The sequence below is a fragment of the Nematolebias whitei genome, chromosome 21, assembly GCF_014905685.2.
Source record: "Nematolebias whitei isolate Nwh7 chromosome 21, NemWhi1, whole genome shotgun sequence".
Lineage (NCBI taxonomy): Eukaryota > Metazoa > Chordata > Actinopteri > Cyprinodontiformes > Rivulidae > Nematolebias > Nematolebias whitei.
The window spans coordinates 16,230,980-16,242,161 of NC_056518.1; the positions used below are offsets into that span (position 1 = coordinate 16,230,980).

Sequence of the window (11,182 nt, forward strand, 5' to 3'; positions counted from 1 at the left end):
TTATTATCACTCTGTTATCTGTAAGTACAGATCTCAGGCCAGCAGTAAGTGAGCCGTCAGCAGTTCTTAGCCAGGCTAATGAGCGACTGGTGGTAACTTTAACTGTGCAGAGACAACAGTGGTTTGTTTCTTGTTATTCCATACTTTGGAAAAAACTCAAAGCATTTTTTTAGACTATTCTCTAAAAACACCAACATGCACTCTTGGTTAACTTTTAGGTAAAACCTGTGTGCAGTGTCTTGTAGAAAACTTAACAACCGAAAGGATAGTTAGGATGTTCAAATTACAGGAAGCAAAAATGAAATGCGATTGAACTGAGAAATATCTTTTTCCTCTCTTCGGTTCACAAAACCAACGATAAGCTTCAGATTTCGTGAACCATAGCGCATCACTGAAACATTTGATGTGTCTGAGATTCGTCAGGCAGACGGTAACAACACTCAATGTAACATCGACTGCAGGTCTAATAAAAGTCACATTTCTAAGAGCTACAGTAGCGTTTTCTACAGCAGAGTACGATCCAGGTTCTTCACGCAGCTGCTACATCACCAAAGCCATGTATTGTATGATACAGGCCAGTTACACCATCCTATAACTCAACACATTATGGTCAACCATTACTTAATAAATGTGAGGTGTTTAAATACGAACACAGGATTTTAAAAGCAAAATAAGTTTTCAATCCTTCATACTAGGCAGCGAGTAGCTAATGAAACTTTATGGAGGGTGACACTAAGGTTATATGATCTAACGCCCTGCAGCTTGATGTGTCACATACTACTGCAGGTTCTTGAGGAGGCGTCCATAGCGGAAGTCGTAGACATGTCGACAGAAAAACACCATCTCTAGGTCGACGTCGTCGGGCACACAGTGGTGAGTGGGCATGGCGTTGTCAACAATGGGTGGCACCACAAGGGAGGCGGCGCTGTTGCGTACATCCTCCCTCCGGCGTTTTACCAAGGCACAAAATCTGGACAAAGCACAAGCGTTTAGATCTGTTATCATAGAGTAGGGGTGGGATTTTTTTTCTCCGAGGGTCAAATCAAGACATTTAAAGAAATTGAAGGGTCGCATAGAAAATTGGAAAACGCTTCCTTGTTGTAGCATAGCTAGCATGCTTGATAAGAATACGTGTCCCTGATACTCTTTATGAATATAAGACATACGTTCTAAAAAGTGACTCTTGTGACGATATATTAACTTAAATGTGAGAAAAGAATCCAGTTATGCGTTTGCTTTTTTTAGTCTTAGGGTTCAGTTTGGTTTTGGAAACACAACTGGAAAAAAAAAAGTTTTAGCCTATCTTAATCTAAAAGTTTTCACTGTATTTGTCCAAGATGTTTATTTTAAACTTCCTTAAGTTTCAGGTTTTCATCAACTTTTTAAAAAGTTGTTTTGTTTTCAAGAATTTCCTGGGCCAGATGGCGATTATCCAAGGACCAGTTTTGGCTCTCGGGCCACGTGTTGCCCACAAATGTAAAGGGTATTCAGAAAAAAGGCTCACGTGTCTCAAGCGAACTTCAAGTAAACTAATTTGTCTTACCGACAATACTGTGCCAACGTTAGGACATAGCATTTGTCTTCAATACAGGCCACGCTGTTCACATCCTGGTGACGAGATGCAAAGATCTCATTCTGCAGAAAGACAACAAGATTAGAACGGATTATTTAAAAAAAAAACACAATACAGTAGCCACTTAATGTTCTGCTTTTTTTTTTTCTCCTCTGGCTCTCGCTCAAGACAGACGCTCCTGCTCTCCCTCTCCGTGTTCTCCATTTCCTCCTGCTTCTGCGTGTCTCAGAGCTCCTGGTAAACATCTCCCGAACGAAAATACTATTATGGATCTGGTCAGCTGGACTTTCAACGAAATCAACAAAATATTTTCAGCAAAACGACAGGGTCCTGGAGAACCCTCTTGCCCGGCTGAGACTCACGCTGCGGGGTACGTCAGAGACCAGCTGATGTGTCTCTCAGTTCTGTCTCAGGAGAATGCTGAAAACGTTTATATATCTGGATTTATGATAGCAGGGGTTCTGCTCTTTGGCATCGGCGGGGCTCTGTTTTATCAACTTGAAGAAGACATCGGCAGCAGTTTCGGCCATGACAAAGCTTCTAAGTCTGTGTTTGGTTCATGCTATGAGAACTCAAAATCAGCTGATTAACGAGCTAAACCGTAAGACGGAGGCGATTTGTGAGAATCGCAGGCCACCTGCGGCTTCTAGGGCTCGCCAGCATGTTGGATCGACCTTGAGGAGGCTCATAACGCAGATCAGTAGAATACCCATAAATTTGGCCATTTTGGACCAAGAACGTTCCAGCAGGACTCATGGCTGACGAGAAAAAAACAGTCTGCCGAAGAAAATCAACAATTGTAGCTTATCTGAATCTGACTCCCCCGTTTGGCCTTGGATACAAACCAACTATCACAATTCTCCTGTGACATGGGTAACTGGGGAAAAAGCTTTGTCTATAGCACCCACTCACCCCACCCCGGAGAACTTCTGTGCAGGCTTATCAGAACTGTGTCGGCTGACCAACATCTTATCAGGACTATGGCCTATCTATCTAAAAGTGCTCATGGACAAAGCTTAACGTCTTGACGTCAAATGCATATGTAGTCATGTTTATAAATGTGGTTGCTGGTAGAGTTTTTTTGGCATCTCAAATCGTGTCCTGATAGGACAAGATGTGAAGATATCTTTTTTGCAATACCACTTATCCATCCTCATGGCCTTTTCCCCTTTTCTATCCAAAAGTATTCTGATAAAGAATAAGGGGCTGCGCTATGATAGCAGCATCAACGTGCACTCCGTCCATCTTTCGGACGACTGTACGAACATAATTTCACTGTATCCCGGTACAATGATAATAAAGCTTATTCTGATTCTGCATCTGTTTGACCCTCTGAGGGATCTCCGAAGTTTACCTCTCGTCTCACCCTCAGGTCCAGTTATATCAAAGAACAAAGCTGTTTTTAATCTTCCTCTGAGGCAAAGTCCTGTTACCGTTCTCACACAGCTGCTCTGATACGTTTGTTTGTTCAGCTGAGACATGACAGGCTTCATGTGGTTTATAGTTTCAAGGGATTAAATCAAACTTTTTCCTCAGGGAGATTGCTGACATCAGGAAGCAAACCCCACAGAAGCTGCTTTCAATGAGTGCTTGTTTGTGAATTTTATGTATTTTAAATCCATAAAGTGTACTGAATGGGTAGATGCACTGTAATACAGATCAACAAGTCCCAAAACAAGGTAAATTTTATTAGTGGTCAGGGTAAATAAAAATAATTCAAGCTCCTTACCTCACAATGTAACGTGGGGTTGCGTCCCCCCTGCGTGTGTTCTGGACGGTAGTACCAAAACAAACTCATCATCAGCTCTCCTGAAGAAAAACAATCACAATTCAGCTCCAAAGCCAGGTATCAGATCGGTTCAGTTTCCCATATGGTCTGTATAACCAGTCTACCTGACTCCGGTTCCTCCCACAGAGCTGAGACCTTGGCCACGTAAGGCAGAGTCTTTTTTCTGGGTCCAGACTTCAGCAGAACCGTGTCTCTGACCCGAATCACATCCCCGTCCCTGTGGATTCCCTCAAAGCTCTTCCTCAGCACCAGCGTATCCTCACCCTGGGAATACAGGCAGTGGATTAAATCAACAGGTGCTAAGATTTCAGGAGAAAAAGTCGGGTGATGTGAGAGTGAAGAAGGTGTGAATCATAACATCTTTTGGGAACTGGAAGGTAAATTACACCTGATCTAAAGTCAAAAAGGGTCCTTACCACGATAAAAACCTCCTTCTCAAAGGGCAGGCCAACCGGCTTCCAGCCGTTGGTGGATTTTTGGCAGCTGCTCTTTGGCTGCTTGGCAATTGTTTGCCCTCCAACACTGACGGAGCTGAGCCTCTGTTTCTTGTCCCGGTTCAGAGGGGAGACAGCCGAGCTGCCGCGGACTCCAGATCTCGACCCGCTGGGCGGCTTGGCACTCTGCGGACACTCCTTCGCCACCTGCAGTTGAGACTGGGGTTGGCTGGGGTCGGACAGCGGAGTCTGAATGCGGGGCACTGACTGGCCGGCTGGAGGCACAGTGGGAACGGGACAGCCGGTGAGGATTCTGGGGCTGGGACTAATGGGGACGGAGGAGGGACTGTGGTGATCACTGATGGTTGATGGGTATTCGTCTGCAGAAGGAAAAGAAAAGGTATAATAACAAAGTAAAGTGCAACATATACACTCATTGAAGCAGCAGCCAATACGATCAACCACCTGTAGCTACATATGGTTTAAAATACAGCCGATAGTTCTCTGAACTAGAGCTGTCATTTCTAACCCGGACACAGAGTCCGGCGCGGCCCGACCCGGATTAGGGCCGGGTCATAATAATGTGCTGAATGTGCGAGCCGGGCTGGTGTCGGGCTTTTGACTGTGTCAGCGGATGCACACAGCTGATGATCCAATTATATGGCAACATGGCTTGCCATACAATCACCAGCCACACGCGGTCATTTGACCATGTGCTGACTGGCCTTGAAAGATGTTAAAAGTTCTGTTAAGCTTCAGATGGACTACTGCCAGCAATCCATCAAAGCCCAAATGGACGTTCATTCAGCCGCTGCACTCAGCGGTAGGGGTGGGCGATATGGCTCAAATATAATATTGTGATATTTCAGAGCATTCTGACGATAACGTTAAATTTCGTGATATAACCAAAAAAAAACTGAAATCATTTATTCATTTGACAAAATTAACTTAACATGTTGCTTTGCAGTATTATATAAAAATTAAAAAACGGGTTAATTTGACTGAAATTACTTTATTTAGTAAAGTATTCAGTCTCCAAGTATAAAAATAAAAAAATAAAAATGATCCTTCTGTTATTTAGATTGAAACAGTCTGCACAAAATATAGATTGACACAATCCACCACAAAAACTAAAGTGCAGGTGAAGTTTCCCAAAATAACTAAATAAAATAAAATGAAGCTTAAGATCTGTTGAGCACAAATGTAACATACAACAAAATATATGTTGCTTTAAATGAGCTATAACTTCCAGAACTTGTAACAAGGTGATCAGCTGACCCTGAAGCTTGTGGTGTTTCAGCTTCCTCTGTTCCTGCAGGAAGGATTCATTTCTCTGATGCTCTGTCTCTGATCACCTGACTCTGTTCTTGCTCCATGGACTGTGGAACTAAGAGACAGACCTGCGCGTGTTTGTACTGGCAGTTTAGAGCGGGGGAGACGCAGCCCGCACCGGCAGCCAGAGAGGGGTGGGGAGAGAGAAAGAAAAAAAAAGACGAGTGGCAATTTAGAGGGGGGTGGGGAGGGAGAGACAGTTGAGTTGTCTGTACCTGCAGTTTAGAGCTGGATGGAGCGACAGCTGAGCCGCGCGTTGTTTGTTTTTAGCTTTTTAGCTAGCTAGTATTGCGCACAGCTAATTAGCGTTACACCAGTACCGACAGGTGGAGGGGAGGTGCGCAGTTTGGTGTGGTTGTTCAGCGTGCACGGTTCTGTTAACGGGGCGGGGGCGCCCTGACGTATTACGTCATGAAATTAGCATATCATGATATAATTTTTTGAGATCCCAAAGCAGACATGTCAGAGCAGGGTCTGTGTCTGAATAATGCAGAATGCAGGCAGAAGCAGGGATTTGATGCGCTTTCACAGCCAGGAAACGACAAACACCCCCTCAGCTTGGATCTTCTGCCCCCTTTACTCAGCCGCACGCATCCACCGACCGTTAATAACTATATAAGCAGTCAAAGATTAATTAAATATGTCGTTTGTTTTTTTGTTTTTTTTTTCGGGTTCGGACCTGTAATTACTGTTAATTCGTTGGGTCGGGTGGGGTTCGGAATTATGGCTACGTGGTGGGGCTGGGTCGGGTCGGATTTTTTGGGACCGAATGCAACTCTACTCTGAACCAATAGAAAAAAAATTCTAATAATTATGATCTAGAACAGAGCAGTGGCACAAAAAGAGTCAGACATCATGCATCCCTTTGAAACTGCCACTTAAAATCATTTACACTAATTAGAGCCTGTTAAATAGTTTGTCCTACAAAACTGCTCTTTTAATGCTACTGAGGTAATATTTAATCTCACCATGCTACAAAAATTAACTAGCAACCACCTGAATTAAAGCTGAATTAATGCAGAACTTTGGGTATTAAAATGTGTAGACAATACAAATAAGATGTCAAAATGCTTTAAAATTCCCATCTAAGCACCAGTGTGGGGATCATTTGCTTTGCACATTTATGTTTATAGTAAAAACAGAAACTAAGGATGTCTCAGTTCAACACGTACACCAACCGCTCTGCATCCTCTCTGCTGGAAGTTTTGCTCAAACGTCACAGCCGAATGACAACTCCACAGTTTAAGACCTGTCACCCAGCTTAAACCAAACTTTAACCAGCTAAACCTCATCTTAAAGTCTGATGGCTACGTTTCTTAAACGTCAAACCAGTTCCCTAAAGATAAGTGCTGCTGTCAGCCCAAACCTCCTGATCGGATACTGCGGGACATCTCTGTAAAATGTAACGAAAAGGGTGCCGACTCAACTCTGATACAAATTCTCAGTTTATAACAATAGAGAATATGAATATTTTAATTAAAGGATTGATCACAAAAAAGGCCCCAGAGCCTGAGATCAAGAATTATGTCCAGCTAAAAAATGTTTCTAACGGAGATTGTTTCATTTTTATTTTATATTTTTGACACATTATTTGTTTTAAACCATTATCAATTGCACCAAACCAGACTGTTGTCAGAAACCAAAGGACCCTGGCTAATTTCAATATCTTTAAAAGTTTGCCTTTTTAACAGTTAAAGCCGCACACAGCAGAAAGGAAGCACGTTGAAAGGACACTTCTGTGACACATACCCAGCCTACACTGAACTATTTTAGCTCCTGGGAACACCCTCTTCATTGTGATGCCTTCACTAATCTGAAAGGTCATTAAAATAAGACGCTGCATTCTTCTGGAAATAACTTTACCACAATGATGCTATTTTTGATTAAGAAAAAAAGGACTGACGGCAGTCTCGACAAGGCTTAAACACCACAGTTCATTTAGATTTTTACCTTCCCTGAAAAAGGATAAACAGTAAATAAAAATAATGTACTTGTGATTTGATCTGAGATGACATAATTAAACACTGATTTATCATTTTTTATGTGTCAAAGCAGCAGCTTCTCAACATCATGCTGACAGGAGGGAGTGGACAGTAGATGCCTCCTCCACTCTTGACCTACCTCGTCTCCTGCATCCTCCACAGGGAGGAGCTAAAATCTTGCATTTTGATACTTGTGTGAAAGAAGCAATGAAGCTAAGATGAAACAAAGCTTTAGTTTTCTACTGAGTAGGAGAGGTACAAAAAAAGATGTGCGTAGCTCAAAGTGAATTAGAAAAGCAGCCCTGGTGTGGATGGACTTCAGGCCTTTTGTACAGCAGACTGTCATAATATGAAAAGCAAAGGTGTTACTAATAACATTACTGTTCCCAGTAAGTCAACACAATACCATGATAAAACGAAGATAGGATGCTAAGGAATCATTAATTATTATTATTCATGCTTGCTGATTAAAGCATCTTGTGTGAAAAGGGTCAAAGATTTCCACGGAGCTCCAATTGTCCCCGGTGTAGAGCTTTCACAGCCTGTCTTCACAGGGGGCACACACTGTTGGTGTTTCCCACCGCACCGTTGTCCTGTTCTGGAGCTCTTTGGCTTTCTCGAATGCAGCAATTAACTGCTGACACTTGAGTTCACACAATCAGCTCATTTGGTTTCAGCTGCACAAGCCTTGTTCAGCGTTCAGTGACGTGCATGCATCTGGGACAAAAGAGGTCTTGCCCTTTATCTGATATTTTTTTCTCCACAACTTCCCAGTGGAGTGACATTTTACAATGTGAGAGACAAAAAGCGTCCGATATTAAATATTTTTTAGCACATTGTTCTGCTTTGGCACCAGGATTAGAGGGACTCTGTATAAAAAATAATCTAATCTAAATCTAAAATAATCTCATTGACATCTCACAGCTGTCACAAAGTAAAGGTAATTTGAAACTTGAAAGAACTGCATCATATTTACTATATGACTAGAGTAGTCCTTTTATCGCGGGGGATCCGTACCCTGAAGACCCGCGATAGATGAAAAATTGCAAAGTAGGAATAGTACTTCAAGTAAGTAGTAGTTTATTTAATTATTTAAATATATATATAATCATTTTAAACCCTTCCCACACCCTTACAGTATTCTAAACAATGTTTCTAAACTGTAAATGCTCTAAAAGAGCACAGAATGTCATGATTTCAGCTCCCTGCCTCTTCTGCTCTTGGCCACGCCCACTTCTCTCTGTACAGAGAACAGCTGATCAGCTGCAGCAGGAAGTTTATTCTGCAGTGTGGGCTGCACAAATGTGCAGCAGTGCTAAATAATTCAAAATGATTTATTTTAAATAAAATTTCATGCTGATTGTGCGGCTCATCCATCAATCAGCCAATTGTGTGTCATGTCCACTCTTATTTTGAAAAACCACGATAGAGCGAGTCCGCGATAAACGAACCGCGAAGTAGCGAGGGACTGCTGTACGTGATTACACAATGAGAGCCTCTGCTTTTGTGAAAATACTTCTAGGTTCACAAAAAGACCTCTATTAAATTGAAGAAAACATCATTATCATTGATTAGGAAAAAATTGTATAGTAAAAAAAGTATAACATTTTGAATACATGGCCAAATGTTGCCATTAAACTGAACAGGGTACTTCTTTAAGGAAATACCAGGAAAAAGGAGGTCAGCAAAAGTAATACTGAACTGAGATCACAAAGATTGAATGCAGCAAGTAGTAATGTCTGCCACTTACCTCTTTTGATGCCGTGGCTGCATTTAGTGCAGTCTTTGGGGCTGAAGGGGCACCCTTCTCTGGGGATGGCTGGAATCACACTGGAATAAGTAGAGAAGCCCTTGATCCTGCAGGGCTCTCTGTAGCATGCCTCCACTGAGGTGCAGCAGTACACTGGGTGGCCAATTCCTGAGGGTTGTGGACTTGTGCTGGGGTGCAGCTTCGGCCGCTTGCTGCTTCTTGGGCACAAAGCGAGGGGTGGGATGGGAGATGGGGAGCTGTCAGGGTGGCTGAAGTGGACATAGTAGCTTGGGAAACAGGTGTATGTGTGCGGGCTGATGGTCATAGCTGCTGGGTGGGCTACAGTATGGGGTGACTGGAGATGGTGGTGATGATGGTGGTGATGGTGATGATGATGGTGGTGGAACACGTCAGACAGCGAGCCATCCTCTGGTTCCTTGAAGGTCTTGTCCTCCAGAAATAGGGCCAGTCTGTGACAGTACTCAACACATCTCTCCTGGGAACAGCAGTAGCAGGAAGACACCTCGGACTCCATCTGCTCCTCTTTGATTGTTTTCAGAGAGAATCCCAAAGAAGAGGCACAATGGAAAGCATGTTTGGTGCATCCCTGCCCCCCTGTTGCACTTTTCCACTCTGCATCCAAAGCTTCCGTCTTACACAAACTACAGCATCCTTGAAAAGCAGAGTTCAGCTGGGGGTGGACCGGTTCTTCTGTGCCCTGTATTCTGTGCTTTACTTGTTCCTCATGTTTGAGATGTAGTCTTCTTTTGGCCTGGGCTGTTTCTCCACTCACAGGTTTACCATTCATGTCACTATGTGTGGAAACTGTTGGTTCACTCTTGACCCCCGATTTGGACTCGGCCTTCTTTTGCCGTTTGGTTCCGTATTGGGTACTGGTGAGTTTAAGCAGCGCTGCAGCAGTAAGACCAGCCTGACGCCGCGGTGTTGGCGCAAACAAACTCAACCAGTCAATCTCCTGAGCCTGAGCTTTTGACTTTGTCGATTTTTTGACTCTTTCCTTCAGAACTGCTTGACCTCCTGAAGAAATATTTTTGGCTTTAGCAAGATCTTTGTCTGCATTGTCTCTGAAAGGCTTCCGATTCTTTGTGAGATTTGTCACGAGGGAACTGTCTCTGTAGAGCAACAAACTGTTGACGGCCTCAGCGTTTAGAGAGGCCATCCTTCTTCTGCGAGGCTCACCAAAAGGTGATGGTAACATGAGTAAGGCGCCATCTTGGTTCTTTTTTGGTTCCAGTGTTTGCCAATTGGCTGTGGAAGATTTTAAAGGTCCAGATTTGGTCATACTTTGATTTGGGCACTCTTTCTTTTTTACTTTAGTGCTCTTTTGCTTCCTAAGTTTTGCATTTTTTCTTTTACCAGCAACCCGTTTCTCATCCAGACGGGTCAACAGGACACAGCAGGCTAATGAATCTCCACTACCCGTTGATAAACACTTTTTTCTACGACGCGAGTCTTTCTTGGCTCTCTGATGTTTTCCACTGTGTTCCTTCTTTTTGTATTTCCTTTTCTTTATACCACCTCCTTTGTCCTTGCAGTCCTTCTTCTTCTTCGGTTTCTTGCATTTTATTGTCTGGTTTTGCTGCGCTTTCACCATTGTCTCAGCATCCAAGAGCAAATCCGCCAAAACCTCGTCATCCACTGGTTACCAAAATGATGGGTTAACGCTCAGATGGGACTTTTGGAGAACGTCATCGTGGGTCAACAAACTGAGGAGACACAAAGCAAACATTTAACAAAAATTCATAAGCCACTAACATCATATTAAAGAATAAAAAGTAAGAAACTATTATCTTCTGTTTAATTATTGAGGAAAAAGAGCTTTGTCTGAATTTACAGGTTCCCACATATATCCCTCTCTTGAAAATGCACTTCAAAAACAAAAGATGAGAAGAAAATTACAAGTAATTACGGAAATAATCTTTTTCATATTTTTGATGAGAATACTATTTTGAATTATATCTTCTGTTAAAAGCTAGAATTACTGCCTCAATGTTGCATTTATTTCTCGGCCAGTCAGGTAGAGCTGTGATGTTTTTGCCCAAGCCCCCAGCCCGAACTGGCCCAGTCAAAACGATGTGCTTGATGGGCGGGCCGGGTCGGGCTTTTGATGCAGTTTTAGAAGTGACAGGTTCTTTTTCCTTGGGTGTGCACCTGCCGAGGGGGCTGTTGCCCTGGATCACCTGCAGATTATCCTTCACCCCAAGTTTGCGGTGGATTATTGCGTTTTCTTACCCAGGACTGCAGCGGAGGCACGCTAAAGCCTATGGACATTGAGATCTGGTGAGATCGTTTCTTTTATTT

At 43.0% G+C, this 11,182-nt stretch overlaps 1 protein-coding gene across 1 annotated transcript; it reads right to left on the bottom strand.

Annotated features, from left to right (window-relative positions):
- Positions 1 to 775: 775 nt before the first annotated feature.
- On the bottom strand, positions 776 to 10,522 carry bahd1 (bromo adjacent homology domain containing 1). The gene is made up of 6 exons (XM_037695404.1): positions 8,861 to 10,522; positions 3,779 to 4,176; positions 3,467 to 3,626; positions 3,303 to 3,382; positions 1,544 to 1,635; positions 776 to 970 (listed from the first exon to the last, which is right to left on the bottom strand). Exons 1-6 carry the CDS (start codon positions 10,473 to 10,475, stop codon positions 778 to 780), a joined length of 2,538 nt encoding a protein of 845 aa, XP_037551332.1. The 5' UTR covers positions 10,476 to 10,522; the 3' UTR covers positions 776 to 777.
- Positions 10,523 to 11,182: the final 660 nt, after the last annotated feature.